Source organism: Salvelinus fontinalis, chromosome 19 (genome assembly GCF_029448725.1).
Source record: "Salvelinus fontinalis isolate EN_2023a chromosome 19, ASM2944872v1, whole genome shotgun sequence".
NCBI classification, from domain to species: domain Eukaryota; kingdom Metazoa; phylum Chordata; class Actinopteri; order Salmoniformes; family Salmonidae; genus Salvelinus; species Salvelinus fontinalis.
In genome coordinates, this window is record NC_074683.1 from 49990324 (window position 1) to 50005613 (window position 15290).

A 15290-nucleotide genomic window follows, 5' to 3' on the forward strand; every position below is an offset into this window, starting at 1 on the left:
CTACATGCAGCTCTTGCTTTGATCTCAAAACAAGCTCTTCTACTCACGACCGCTCATGCTGTAAACACAGTCCAGTTCAAAGTAAATGGCACAGATCCATATATAGCAATAGACTGCTGAGTCATGTGTGTCAATGCAATAGAATCCTACTCTGCGTTCTGCCTACAACAAAATCTCTTGCATAGTTATTAGTTTTGCATACTAAATCTTGCATAGTTTGTTTTGTTTTGGTATGTTGCATTGAAAGTAGCTAATATTGCATTGATTCAATCACAATTCCCACAGTAGAGGGAAACAAAAGACTTAACTAAGGGGGAAAATTTGAGTGAAGAAAGTTGAGTGAAGCTCAATCTCGTGCTTCTCTGCCTGATATTTCTTCTGCACAGCAGTCCTGGAGGCTTAAAGTGAACATTGATGATAGGCAAATATTTTACCGGTACTGCGTCCCTCCACTATTTATTTTGCCGACAAGCCTTACCAGACTGTACTTTCACCCCAGCTCAGAATATCCATGCTGTATGAGTTAGGGCTGTGACGATCATAGGAGCAAAGCTAGGTTGAAGATGACAAAGTTTAAGACAAAAGGATTCTAATATCCCAGAACTATTTGCAACAATGGGACAGCTATGCTAGTTAGCAACAGCGCTGGTAGTTAGCAACCGTGCCGGTCCAATTAATCTGTTTATTTTCAAAAAAGCTTCCGCATCGAATCATAACTTGTGTTAACCTTAATGTTATCTTTGTTGGATTCTAGCTTAACCTGTTGAGGCTAGGGGGTGCTGTTGTCACTATTTATGTAAATCGTGTAATTTTTTAAACGGCTTCCTACTAAATTCTTGATCGTACAATATGCATATTATTACTATTATTGGATAGAAAACAGTCTATAGTTTCTATAGGCGTTGGAATTTTGTCTCTGAGTGGAACAGAACTCATTCTACAGCAATTTCCCTGACATGGAGTCAGATTTCACACATTTTGGCCCCTGATCTGGAGTCAGTTTAAAGGCCACTGTTATAGCTATGAGCATACAGACACTGCTTACGTCTTCCCCTGGATGCCTTTACGTGATGACGATTTGAATGGTGTCAATTGCCCAATCACAGCCACTATAAATCAAAAAAACCTGTAGGTAGGAACTCTTTTCCAGCTGCGTCAGGCGCGCGGTGGCCACCGACCCGCACTTGTTCCAAGCATTAGTGTAGGGAGTAATATTTCTCCGGTCATGTTTCTACTCGTTATAGGAGTTAAAAACATCATAAGGTAGTTAATTTAAACCGTTTTATAGCAATTTATACTCGTTTAGTGCGATTTTGGGACATTTATTTCTGAGACACTTTGAAGCGCCGGGCAGGTTTCCAGTTCATGCCGAACGCAGTGGGCATTTCCACATGGCAAGAGGACAGCTTTCGACCAAAAGACGATTAGACCCAAGAAAGGATTCTTTGACCAAGATTCTGATGGAAGAACAGCTCAAAGTTGGAACAATTTATTATGATAAATCGTGTTTCTGTCGAAAAATGTTAATGGCTTAGGACGCCATCTTGTTTGACGTAGCTTCGCTTGGCGCAAACTGTATTGAAAAGTAAGGATAATTTAAAAAATGTAATTCCGCGATCGTATTAAGAATTAAATTGTCTATCAATCGCTGTCCACCCTGTATTTTTTAGTCAAGTTTATGAGTATTTATGTATAAGACTAGATCACTGTCTAATATGGTGCAGGACATTTTCTGACCAGCTGAGCTACTTTTGTCATTGTCTAACCATGATTTTGGTGGCTAAATATGCACATTTTCGAACAAACTGTATATGGATTGTGTAATATGATGTTACAGGAGTGTCATCGGAAGAATTCTGAGAAGGTTAGTGAAAAAAATAATATAATTTGGCGATGTTTACGTTATCGCTCTCTTTGGCTAGAATCAATGCTCTGGTAACGTTTGCATATGTGGTATGCTAATATAACGATTTAGTGTGTTTTCGCTGTAAGACACTTAGAAAATCTGAAATATTGTCTGTATTCACAGGATCTGTGTCTTTCGATTAGTGTATGCTGTGTATTTTTACGAAATGTTTGATGATTAGTAAGTAGGTAAACACGTTGCTCTATGTAGTTATTCTAGTCCATTTGTGACGGTGGGTGCAATTGTAAACTATGACATCTACCTGAAATATGCACATTTTTCTAACAAAACCTATCCTATACCATAAATATGTTATCAGACTGTCATCTGATGAGTTTTTTTCTTGGTTAGTGGCTATCAATATCTTAGTTTAGCCGAATTGGTGATAGCTACTGGTGTTGGTGGACAAAGAAAAGATGGTGGATTATGCTAATGTGTTTAGCTAATAGATTTACATCTTTACATAGTGTCTTCCCTGTAAAACATTTTAAAAATCGGACATGTTGGCTGGATTCACAAGATCTGTGTCTTTCATTAGCTGTATTGGACTTTATTGTGTGAAAGTTAAATATTTAAAAAATATATATTTTTTGAATTTCGCGGCTCTGCCTTTTCAGTGGGGGTGGGGGGGGGGTGTGGGGTGGTGCCGCTAGGTTAAATACTTTCTATACTAGATGTTAATGATTACATGTATGAGGAATGTATGCGGTGGGGTCAATGGGGGTCGGATAAGAAGTAGAGGTCTGGAGAAGTTACTGAGAGAAAAGGCAATCACTTGGTTTCGATCACTGATAAAGTTGAATAGCTGTGGATTAGTGAGGAATTTGGACCGAGGTCAGGTCAGAAGAAGTGAGGAGGAACAGTCTTATTACACACATCACTTAACTTTCTGCCTAGCAACAGAGATGTATTGGCTGTCTAAATGTTCAAGGAGGAGACTCCGCCCTAATAGGAGAAATAAATTCTGGTACTGGTGGAACCATGGCTTTGTCTTTTTCCGCTGTTTGACCCAGTGGGTGAATAAACTTGGTTTGAGTTTTGACTAGTTGTACGTTAGGTTCTGACAAACCGAGTGAAAAACGAACAGTTGGCGTTGTCGACAGGATTCACCACGATTTGTAGTCGTACTGGAGAGTCCGACTACAAACCAGTGAAGCAGGAGCCGGCACAAAAAACAAGGTAGGCACAGTTCCTACACCTCATTCTGTGTAGGAACACCTCGTTACCACTCATTCTGTGTAGGAACACCTCGTTACACCTCATTCTGTGTAGGAACACCTCGTTACCGCTCATTCTGTGTAGGAACACCTCGTTACCGCTCATTCTGTGTAGGAACACCTCGTTACACCTCATTCTGTGTAGGAACACCTCGTTACCGCTCATTCTGTGTAGGAACACCTCGTTACACCTCATTCTGTGTAGGAACACCTCGTTACCGCTCATTCTGTGTAGGAACACCTCGTTACCGCTCATTCTGTGTAGGAACACCTCGTTACCGCTCATTCTGTGTAGGAACACCTCGTTACACCTCATTCTGACATATTGGGGGAGATGAGAATCTTAGGCTGAACAATTATAGGGTACAGACCTAGAAAGCCTGAGCTTATTCAGTAGTCCCATTGTATTACGACCGATTCGTAGATTTATGGTATATGGTAAGTCCCGGAAGATAAGCCCGAGTAGGGAAGTCCCTGCAGAGGGTAATTCCTAGGGTGGTAAATCCCGAGTGTGTTGGTTGCTGCTAGCTTCATGTAAGCATAGGGTAACTCCCGGACGATAAGCCCGAGTAGGGAAGTCCCTGCAGAGGGTAATTCCTAGGGTGGTAAATCCTGAGTGTGTTGGTTGCTGCTAGCTTCATGTAAGCATAGGGTAACTCCCGGAAGACAAGCCCGAGCAGGCACGGTAGGTTGTAGAGAAGTAGTCCATGGAGAAGGTCCAAAGGAGGGAATGTGGAGGATCATAAGTTCTGGAGGAGAGCCTCATCCACGGTTAGAAAAGCAAGAAGATATTCAAGTGGTTTGAACACGATTTGAGTATGTTAGCAGTATCAATAAAGAGAGGTTGGTTTATGCCCTATTGGGGCAGGGAACCGTGTCCAATTATGTGGAAATAGGAAGACAACTGTGAATCATTTTGGTAATGTGTGTCGTCAACAACAATGATATTTGAAGCGTGACACACTAGTGTAAGATATTAGGCCTACCGTATTCTCCAGTACTAAATTGGCAGACGCTTCGTTATTGGTTCTAATACAAGGCATCAGGTCTTCTGACCAAATTATTAGGTGCCTATAAATAACGTCACTACTCTCCGTGAAGTGGTTATACCTAACAAACAAAAAAATAACTAATTAAATTAAGAACAAATTCTTATTTACAATGACGGTCCTAGGAACAGTGGGTTAACTGCTTTGTTCAGGGGCAGAACGACAGAGTTGTACCTTGTCAGCTCGGGGATTTAGATCTAGCAACCTTTGGGTTACTAGTCCAACGCTCTAACCACTAGGCTACCCTACCACCCCAATAATAATTATTATTATAAAATGTGAAAAAGGGGGGATAGTAAAAGAAAAGGTTAATAAAGACTGAAGCATGTACTGTGTTGGAAACTGACTGAATTGATTTGAGCATGTGGACTAGAGGAAGTGACTAACGGTGTTATGGGTTAGATGGAATGATTTATGTGCAAAATGTATTTGTGGCCAGAGGCGAGGTACATACGAGGCCTGCGTTTGAGACAGAATGTTTGCATAAGGGTGTTAGTTGCAGAGTCTGGCAGGACCCGACATCAGGGTTTTCTACGGAGTCCCAAAAACCAAGGCGTTAACGCTACAGGGAATTGGGAAAGCGGAAGCGGAATATGACGGAGGGAGAGATTTGTGTGGCTAATAAATTAAGGAAGTGGGTAAGAGTCTCTGGGGAACGACACCACTCCTCTGTGTATAGTGATACAGGGGATAGCTCATAGCGAAAGGACGGACGGCTTACTGTACATTATATAGAGACTACGATGAAGTCAAGATGAACGTCGCACATACCCAGATCACGGTGGGAGTAGCAGAGATGGTGTTGTCATTTCAGACACTATTGGCAACTTTTAGTGAGGGGTTCGTTGAAGAATGTATAACACCAGAAAGACGAGCTACAGATCCCTGTATACAGGAAGCCAGCTCACCAGAAAGACTAGCTACAGATCCCTGTATACAGGAAGCCACCTCACCAGAAAGACTAGCTACAGATCCCTGTATACAGGAAGCCACCTCACCAGAAAGACTAGCTACAGATCCCTGTATACAGGAGGCCACCTCACCAGAAAGACTAGCTACAGATCCCTGTATACAGGAAGCCACCTCACTAGGAAGACTAGCTACAGATCCCTGTATACAGGAGGCCACCTCACCAGAAAGACTAGCTACAGATCCCTGTATACAGGAAGCCACCTCACCAGAAAGACTAGTTACAGATTCCTGTATACAGGAAGCCACTTCACCAGAAAGACTAGCTACAGATTCCTGTATACAGGAGGCCACCTCACCAGAAAGACTAGCTACAGATCCCTGTATACAGGAAGCCACCTCACCAGAAAGACTAGCTACAGATCCCTGTATACAGGAGGCCACCTCACCAGAAAGACTAGCTACAGATCCCTGTATACAGGAGGCCACCTCACCAGAAAGACTAGTTACAGATTCCTGTATACAGGAGGCCACCTCACCAGAAGGGAAGTTCTCTGTAATGACATCATCACATCTCCTGCAGAGTGTGATTAAGAAACATGTGACTCAGAGTTTTGTACGGTTGGATACTCTTCCAACGCCACTAATCTCTCCCCCATTTCTAACCACCAGGAAAACACGTCACATATCTCCCAGGAGATTGGGACCGAGTGACGGTAACCGGAAGCTGTCAGAAGATTGGGACACAGTGACGATAACCGGAAGGTGTCAGAAGACTGGGAACGAGTGACGGTAACAGGAAGATGTCAGAAGATTGGGACCGAGTGACGGTAACAGGAAGCTGTCAGAAGACTGGGACCGAGTGACGGTAACAGGAAGCTGTCAGAAGACTGGGACACAGTGACGATAACAGGAAGCTGTCAGAAGATTGGGACACAGTGACGGTAACAGGAAGCTGTCAGAAGATTGGGACCGAGTGACGGTAACCGGAAGCTGTCAGAAGACTGGGACCGAGTGACGGTAACAGGAAGGTGTCAGAAGATCGGGATCGAGTGACGGTAACAGGAAGGTGTCAGAAGATTGGGACCGAGTGACGGTAACAGGAAGCTGTCAGAAGATTAGGACCGAGTGACGGTAACAGGAAGCTGTCAGAAGATTGGGACCGAGTGACGGCAACCGGAAGGTGTCAGAAGATTGGGACCGAGTGACGGTAACAGGAAGCTGTCAGAAGATTGGGACCGAGTGACGGTAACAGGAAGCTGTCAGAAGTTTGGGACCGAGTGACGATAACAGGAAGGTGTCAGAAGACTGGGACCGAGTGACGGTAACCGGAAGGTGTCAGAAGACTGGGACCGAGTGACGATAACAGGAAGCTGTCAGAAGATTGGGACCGAGTGACGATAACAGGAAGCTGTCAGAAGACTGGGACCGAGTGACGGTAACAAGAAGCTGTCAGAAGATTGGGATCGAGTGACGATAACAGGAAGCTGTCAGAAGACTGGGACACAGTGACGATAACAGGAAGCTGTCAGAAGACTGGGACCGAGTGACGGTAACAGGAAGGTGTCAGAAGATTGGGACCGAGTGACGATAACAGGAAGCTGTCAGAAAGTTGCTGCGTCTCAACCGTTAGGACCCAAAGTTTACACTGTAACGAGGCTGTTCACAAAGTGTGAGGGGGGGGAGTAGATCAACCTTGGGATGAGAGACGTGTACCTAACCTGAGCACAGGGAAGTATTATCCACAGTTAACTACTGTAGCAGAACACAGGATGTCATTGGAGATGTTGGTGACTAGAAAACCAGGTATGAGTTGGGAGACGGGTAGGGAGAATCTGACAGATTCAGGCAGTGGCTGTAGGGACAGTAACAGAAAGGAGCAGCAGAAGTGAGGAAGGATGCTCGAGTAACAGCATGGAACTGGACTACGGCGCAAATGAGGAGTATCTTGAAATATGCATCATGGGTAGTGTTAGTGGTCGCAGGGGTTTTACCTTGGTAGGGGTTACCTTGGTAGGGGTTACCTTGGTAGCATTGCTGGGATATCACCTTCTGAAGGTGTTGATGTTGAAACGTGTATACAGTGCTGAGTTACCTCAAGATGAGGTACAGTTGATTAAGGCCACCGCACGTGTACATCGGGCGGCCATGGAGGAGGAAGGAGATGGGGAGCGAAGTGATTATCTGGGCGTGGGAACACTTTTTGTAACTTGTGACTAACGGGGAGGAAGACTGGACGAAAGCATGAGGATGTTTTTTAGGACCTTCATTCTATTGACCAGTAAAGTAAAGAATGCCAGACATCACATGGATAAGCTACCCTCAAATATGTTGGTGTCAAGGAGAAACTCCGCAATACGGTGGAGAAAATGGGAGCCATGGTAACCCAGCTCAAAGTTAGTGAGAGCCAATAACGAGAAAAGGTGATATTTGTTGGTTACGGTGGTCGGGAATAGGAACATTCAACCATGACAGTACCCTGATCTACAGACAGTACCCTGATCTACAGACAGTACCCTGATCTACAGACAGTACCCTGATCTACAGACAGTACCCTGATCTACAAAGAGGTCATCACTAACATCGGCAGTGCTTCCAATCCACGCCGGAGGAAATTGTGTCCAATATATTTCCCTGTTAAATAATGGGGAGTGCATGGCCAGTTCCTCTGATCACCAGCCAGTTCCTCCGACCACCAGCCAGTTCCTCTGATCACCAGCCAGCTCCTCCGATCACCAGCCAGCTCCTCCGATCACCAGTCAGTTCCTCCGATCACCAGTCAGTTCCTCCGATCACCAGCCAGTTCCTCCGATCACCAGTCAGTTCCTCCGATCACCAGCCAGTTCCTCCGATCACCAGCCAGTTCCTCCGATCACCAGCCAGTTCCTCCGATCACCAGTCAGTTCCTCCGATCACCAGTCAGTTCCTCCGATCACCAGTCAGTTCCTCCGATCACCAGCCAGTTCCTCCGATCACCAGCCAGTTTCTCTGATCACCAGCCAGTTCCTCCGATCACCAGCCAGTTTCTCTGATCACCAGCCAGTTCCTCCGATCACCAGCCAGTTCCTCCGATCACCAGCCAGTTCCTCCGACCACCAGCCAGTTCCTCCGATCACCAGTCAGTTCCTCTGATCACCAGCCAGTTCCTCTGATCACCAGCCAGTTTCTCTGATCACCAGCCAGTTCCTCTGATCACCAGTCTAGCGGTGATGGAGCTGACAACGGGGATAATGCAGTCCCTCGACAGCTGGAGGACCAGGTCTTCATACGCCTAATGGCTAACACACCCGTATGGGACTCCGTGAACCTCACTACGTTTAATGCGTTCCTGGTCCTCTACAGGTCAGTTGGTAGAGCGTTGGGCTTGCTACCGGCAGCATAGTGGGTTTGATTCCAGGAACCATATGTACATCAAATGTATGCATGAGTATAAGTGGATTTGGATAAAACCATATGCTAAATTGCATATTATTATTTGTTAATATTATTTTTGTAAACAGTGATTCTTTCCCACATAACTAAGTCCTGTATTGGATGCCTCCAGATGGGAATCGTTGGGAGAAATACATTGGTTGCCTAGCCGTCCCCTACTGTCTACTGAGTCATATTACCACGTTGTCTTGTCGTTACACTCTTGCACCAACACCAAAACAAAACACCAAAACAAATTCCTCTCACCACTGCTGCACATTGCAAAAGCAATGCATTCTTTAAGAGAAGTAGAGGGTTTCTACATGATCAATACACAGTTAGGAGGAAGTCGATATGGTTAGTGATGAGGAAGTCAATATGGTTAGTGATGAGGAAGTCAATATGGTTAGTGATGAGGAGGTCAATATGGTTCGTGATGAGGAAGTCAATATGGTTAGCGATGAGGAAGTCAATATGGTTCGTGATGAGGAGGTCAATATGGTTCGTGATGAGGAGGTCAATATGGTTAGCGATGAGGAGGTCAATATGGTTAGCGATGAGGAAGTCAATATGGTTAGCGATGAGGAAGTCAATATGGTTAGCGATGAGGAAGTCAATATGGTTAGCGATGAGGAAGTCAATATGGTTAGCGATGAGGAAGTCAATATGGTTAGCGATGAGGAAGTCAATATGGTTAGCGATGAGGAAGTCAATATGGTTAGCGATGAGGAAGTCAATATGGTTCGTGATGAGAAAGTCAATATGGTTCGTGATGAGGAAGTCAATATGGTTAGTGATGAGGAAGTCAATATGGTTAGTGTAACTGGGGTGATGTACAGTACAAAGTAAGAGTTTACACAAAAGATAGTGTAACTGGGAAAAGGTAAAACAGAAGGACTCACACAGAGGGCTTTATGAGGGCTTGGAATCCCCCCATAACCAGGAAATTACCCACTGAGCCACAGTACCTGCAGGGAGAGAGAGAGAGAGATCGAAAAAATAGATGGTGAGAATGAATGAATGAATGAATGAACGAACGAACAAACGAACATGAGAAGGGGACACTCAGGCGGAGGGGAAGGGGACACTCAGGCGGAGGGGACACTCAGGCGGAGGGGACACTCAGGCGGAGGGGACACTCAGGCGGAGGGGACACTCAGGCGGAGGGGACACTCAGGCGGAGGGGACACTCAGGCGGAGGGGACACTCAGGCGGAGGGGACACTCAGGCGGAGGGGACACTCAGGCGGAGGGGACACTCAGGCGGAGGGGACACTCAGGCGGAGGGGACACTCAGGCGGAGGGGACACTCAGGCGGAGGGGACACTCAGGCGGAGGGGACACTCAGGCGGAGGGGACACTCAGGCGGAGGGGACACTCAGGCGGAGGGGACACTCAGGCGGAGGGGACACTCAGGCGGAGGGGACACTCAGGCGGAGGGGACACTCAGGCGGAGGGGACACTCAGGCGGAGGGGACACTCAGGCGGAGGGGACACTCAGGCGGAGGGGAAGGGGACACTCAGGCGGAGGGGAAGGGGACACTCAGGCGGAGGGGAAGGGGACACTCAGGCGGAGGGGAAGGGGACACTCAGGCGGAGGAGAAGGGGACACTCAGGCGGAGGAGAAGGGGACACTCAGGCGGAGGAGAAGGGGACACTCAGGCGGAGGAGAAGGGGACACTCAGGCGGAGGAGAAGGGGACACTCAGGCGGAGGAGAAGGGGACACTCAGGCGGAGGAGAAGGGGACACTCAGGCGGAGGAGGAGGGGACACTCAGGCGGAGGAGGAGGGGACACTCAGGCGGAGGAGGAGGGGACACTCAGGCGGAGGAGGAGGGGACACTCAGGCGGAGGAGGAGGGGACACTCAGGCGGAGGAGGAGGGGACACTCAGGCGGAGGAGGAGGGGACACTCAGGCGGAGGAGAAGGGGACACTCAGGCGGAGGAGAAGGGGACACTCAGGCGGAGGAGAAGGGGACACTCAGGCGGAGGAGAAGGGGACACTCAGGCGGAGGAGAAGGGGACACTCAGGCGGAGGAGAAGGGGACACTCAGGCGGAGGAGAAGGGGACACTCAGGCGGAGGAGAAGGGGACACTCAGGCGGAGGAGAAGGGGACACTCAGGCGGAGGAGAAGGGGACACTCAGGCGGAGGAGAAGGGGACACTCAGGCGGAGGAGAAGGGGACACTCAGGCGGAGGAGAAGGGGACACTCAGGCGGAGGAGAAGGGAAGACTCAGGCGGAGGAGAAGGGAAGACTCAGGCGGAGGAGAAGGGAAGACTCAGGCGGAGGAGAAGGGAAGACTCAGGCGGAGGAGAAGGGAAGACTCAGGCGGAGGAGAAGGGAAGACTCAGGCGGAGGAGAAGGGAAGACTCAGGCGGAGGAGAAGGGAAGACTCAGGCGGAGGAGAAGGGAAGACTCAGGCGGAGGAGAAGGGAAGACTCAGGCGGAGGAGAAGGGAAGACTCAGGTGGAGGAGAAGGGAAGACTTAGGCGGAGGAAACCACTAAAACAGAGATCTCAGTTGTGTACTTGCTCTTTATACATGTCCAGGAAGGTGTTAGCGTGTTTCAGGATGACCAGTCCCTTGACGTCCCGGGCAGTACGGAGGAAGGCTGTAAGGGAGACGGAGTGTTGTCCTGTCAGGTGACACAGCCTGCTGTAGTTACTAGCCAGGGACTGGAACAGCAGGATGGATTTCTGGCCCAACACCGTGCACACAGACTCTAGAGGAGATACAGGGAGTACACAGATCAATCCACCACCCTCTCTACAACACAGATCAATCCACCACCCTCTCTACAACACAGATCAATCCATCACCCTCTCTACAACACAGATCAATCCACCACCCTCTCTACAACACATAGATCAGCCAGAAGAGGACTGGCCACCCCTCAGAGCCTGGTTCCTCTCTAGGTTTCCACCACACACTCTACCACTGTCGTCAGCAAACTTAATGATTGAGTTGGAGACGTGCGTGGCCACACAGTCATGGGTGAACAAGGAGTACAGGAGGGGGCTAAGCACGCACCCCTGTGGGGCCCCCATGTTGAGGAGGTGGTGTTACATACATTCACCACCTGGGGTCGACCAGTCAGGAAGCTTAGTGATGAGCATGGGATTTGCACGATGTTGTTGAAGGCTGTGCTGTGGTCGATGAAAAACATTCTTACAAAATGATTCCTCTTGTCCCGCTGGCAGTGTGCAGTCAAATCAAATCAAACTTTATTAATCACATGCGCCAAATACAACAGGTGTAGACCTTACAGTGAAATGCTTACTTACAAGCCCCTTAACCAACAATGCAGTTTTAAGAAAATAGGAGTTTACTAAATAAAATAAAGTAAAAAATGTAAATAACACAATAAACAGGTGGTTGTTGCAATTAGTCCGGGTGGCCATTTGATTAATTGTTCATCAGTCTTATGGCTTGGGGGTAGAAGCTGTTAAGGAGCTTTTTGGACCTAGACTTGGCGCTCCGGTACTGATTACCGTGTGGTAGCAGACAGAACAGTCCATGACTTGGGTGGCTGGAGTATTTGACATTTTTTTTTAGGCCTTCCTCTGACACCGCCTGGTATAGAGGTCCTGGATGGCAGGACACTTGGCCCCAGTGATGTACTGGGCTGTACGCAAAACCCTCTCTAGTGCCTTATGGTCGGATGCCGAGCAAATGCCATACCAGGTGGTGATGCCACCAGTCGGGATGCTCTTGATGGTGCAGCTGTAGAACCTTTTGAAGATCTGAGGACCCATGCCAAATATGTTCAGTCTCCTGAGGGGGAAAAAGCATTGTCGTGCCCTCTTCACAACTCTTCTTGGTGTATTTGGACCATGATCATTTGTTGGTGATGTGGACACCAAGAAACTTGAAGCTCTCGACCTGCTCCACTACAGCCCCGTCGATGAGAATGGGGGCGTGCTCGGCTCTCCTTTTCCTGTAGTCCACAATCATCTCCTTAGTCTTCAGGTTCTCCTTTGTCTTGCTCTCGTTGAGGGAGAGGTTGTTGTCCTGGTACCACACTGCCAGGTTTCTGACCTCCTCCCTATAGGCTGTCTCATCATTGTCGGTGATCAGGCCTACCACTGTTGTGTCGTCAGCAGACTTAATGATGGTGTTGGAGTCGTGCTTGGCCACGCAGTCATGGGTGAAAAGGGAGTACAGGATGGGATTAAGCACACACCCCTGAGGGGCCCCCGTGTTGAGTATCAATGTGGCAGATGTGCTGTTGCTTGCCCTTACCATCATTTAGGCAGGTTACCTTTACTTTCAGGGATTATGGTGGTCTGCTTGAAACATGTAGGTATTAAAGACTCGGTCTGGGAGAGGTTGAAAATGTCAGTGAAGATACTTGTCAGTTGGTCCAAGCATGCTGTGAGGTGGTCTATATTTTTTCTCCCTCAGGTTGCACATATAACATGCTGATAGAAATGAGGTAAAACGGATTTAAGTTTGCCTGCGTTAAAGTCCCCGGCCACTAGGAGCATTTTATTGTTTCCTTATGGCCTTATACAGCTGGTTGAGTGCAGTCTTAGTGCCTGTATCGGTCTGTGGTGGTAAATAGACGGCTACGAATAATATAGATGAGAACTCTCTTGGTAGATAGTGTGGTCTACAGCTTATCATGAGGTACTCTACCTCAGGCGAGCAATACCTTGAGACTACCTTAATATTAGACATTGCGTACCAGCTGTTATTGACAAATATACACACACCTCCACCTCTCGTCTTGCCAGACGTAGCCGATGCACAGAAAACCCAGCCAACCGTGTCGTAGTTCAGCCAGATATTAAAGTTTTTAATGTCATGTTGGTAGAATAGCCTCAAACAGAGACCATCCAGTTTATTCAAAATCAAATAAAATCAAATGGTATTTGGTCACATACACATGGTTAGCAGATGTTAATGAGAGAGTAGTGGATTGCTTGTGCTTCTAGTTCTGACAGTGCAGTAATATCTAACAAGGAATCTAACAATTCCACAACAACTACCTAATACACACAAATCTATAGGGGTGAATGAGAATATGTATATATAAATACAGTGGGGAGAACAAGTATTTGATACACTGCCGATTTTGCAGGTTTTCCTACTTACAAAGCATGTAGAGGTCTGTAATTTTTTATCATAGGTACACTTCAACTGTGAGAGACGGAATCTAAAACAAAAATCCAGAAAATCACATTGTATGATTTTTAAGTAATTAATCTGCATTAAGCCCGGTGGCTAAACCAATTCCGACAACATATCCCGGAGAGCCATTTTTCCGCGAAACAGAACGTTACAATTTCTGATGTCTCTCTGGAAGGCAACCCTTTCTCAAATTTCATCTACCTTGTTGTCAAGAGACTGGATATTGGCGAGTACCAACCTCTCTCTCCCTCCACCACCACACTGTAACTACAGAACAGAGGTCAGGGGTTAGGGGTCAAGAGACTGGACATTGGCGAGTACCCGGGATGTGCACGTCTACGGAACCTTGTTTTGGGTCGGCTTCAGGGATTAAATCCATTGTCTCGGGTGGTGGTTCGAACAGAGGATCCTCTTCGGGAAAGTCGTATTCCTGATCGTAATGTTGATAATTTGACGTTGCTCTAATATCCAATAGTTCCTTCCGGGCTGTATGTAATAAGACTTAGGATTTTCCTGGGGTAACGGTGTAAGAAATAATACACCAAAAAAATACAGAATACTGCATAGTTTCCTAAAAACTCGAAGCGAGGCGACCATCTCGTCTCCAGTGATTTGCACGTTGGCCAATAGAACAGATGGTAGAGGCGGGTTACCCACTCGCGGACAAATCCTCACAAGGCACCCTGATCTGCGTCCTGTGTATTTCCTTATATTATTCATGAATGACAGGGATTTGGGGCAGCATTATATCCTTTGCAACAGACTCATTAAAAGACTGCCGCTTTCCATGTCTGTTGTCTGTAACTTGTGAGGTGTGGAAACACTTTGTTGCTTTTATGAATTTTGTCTCGCTGCTTTTTGTTCTATGTTGCTCTGTCTGTATGCTACGTCTTGTTCTATGTTGCTATTGTCTATATTGTAATTGTTTTTAATAACCTGCCTAGGGACTGAGGTTGAAAATTAGCCGGCTGGCTAAAACCGGCACTTTTACTGAAACGTTGATTAATGTGCACTGTCCCTGTAAAAATAAACTCAAACTCAAACTCAGACACAATCTTTGATTGATTGATTGATCCTTTGCAACAGACTCATTAAAGACACAATCTTTGCACAGTTCGAGGTGAGTAATCGCTGTTCTGATATCCAAAAGAAAAAAAATAAATAATAATCCTTGGTCATAAGACGGTAGCATCAACATTATGACCATTATATTGACAGAAGTGAAGCTACGGGGCGATAGTCATTCATTTAATTCTGTTAACTTCATTTTCTTGGGTACAGGAAACATCTTGCTTCAAGATGGTGGACATCTTGAAGCAAGTGGGGACAACAGACTGAGATATGGAGAGATTGACGTCTCAACGTTAACAGTGAAGAGGCGACTCCGGGATGCTGGCCTTCTAGGCAGAGTTGCAAAGAAAACGCCATCTCAGACTGGCCAATCAAAATAAAAGATGGGCAAAAGAACACAGACACTGGACAGAGGAAGATTGGGAAAAAGTTTAATGGACAGACGAATCTAAGTTTGAGGTGTTCGGATCACAAAGAAGAACATACGTGAGACGCATAAAAAATGAAAATATGCGGGAGGAGTGCTTGACGCGATCTGTCAAGCATGGTGGAGGCAATGTGATGGTCTGGGGATGCTTTGGTGGTGGTAAAGTG

General features: G+C 46.7%; 1 protein-coding gene across 3 annotated transcripts in view; it reads right to left on the reverse strand.

The window, feature by feature from the left end:
* als2a (alsin Rho guanine nucleotide exchange factor ALS2 a) overlaps positions 1-15290 on the reverse strand; it is a 127877-nt gene that overhangs the window by 60757 nt on the left and 51830 nt on the right. For all 3 annotated transcript variants that reach the window (XM_055871888.1, XM_055871887.1, XM_055871889.1), the window contains exons 12-13: positions 11025-11214; positions 9395-9460 (exon numbers count right to left, since the gene is read on the reverse strand). In XM_055871888.1, the coding sequence (XP_055727863.1) occupies positions 9395-9460; positions 11025-11214 (256 nt within the window). The remainder of the gene's footprint in view (positions 1-9394; positions 9461-11024; positions 11215-15290) is intronic.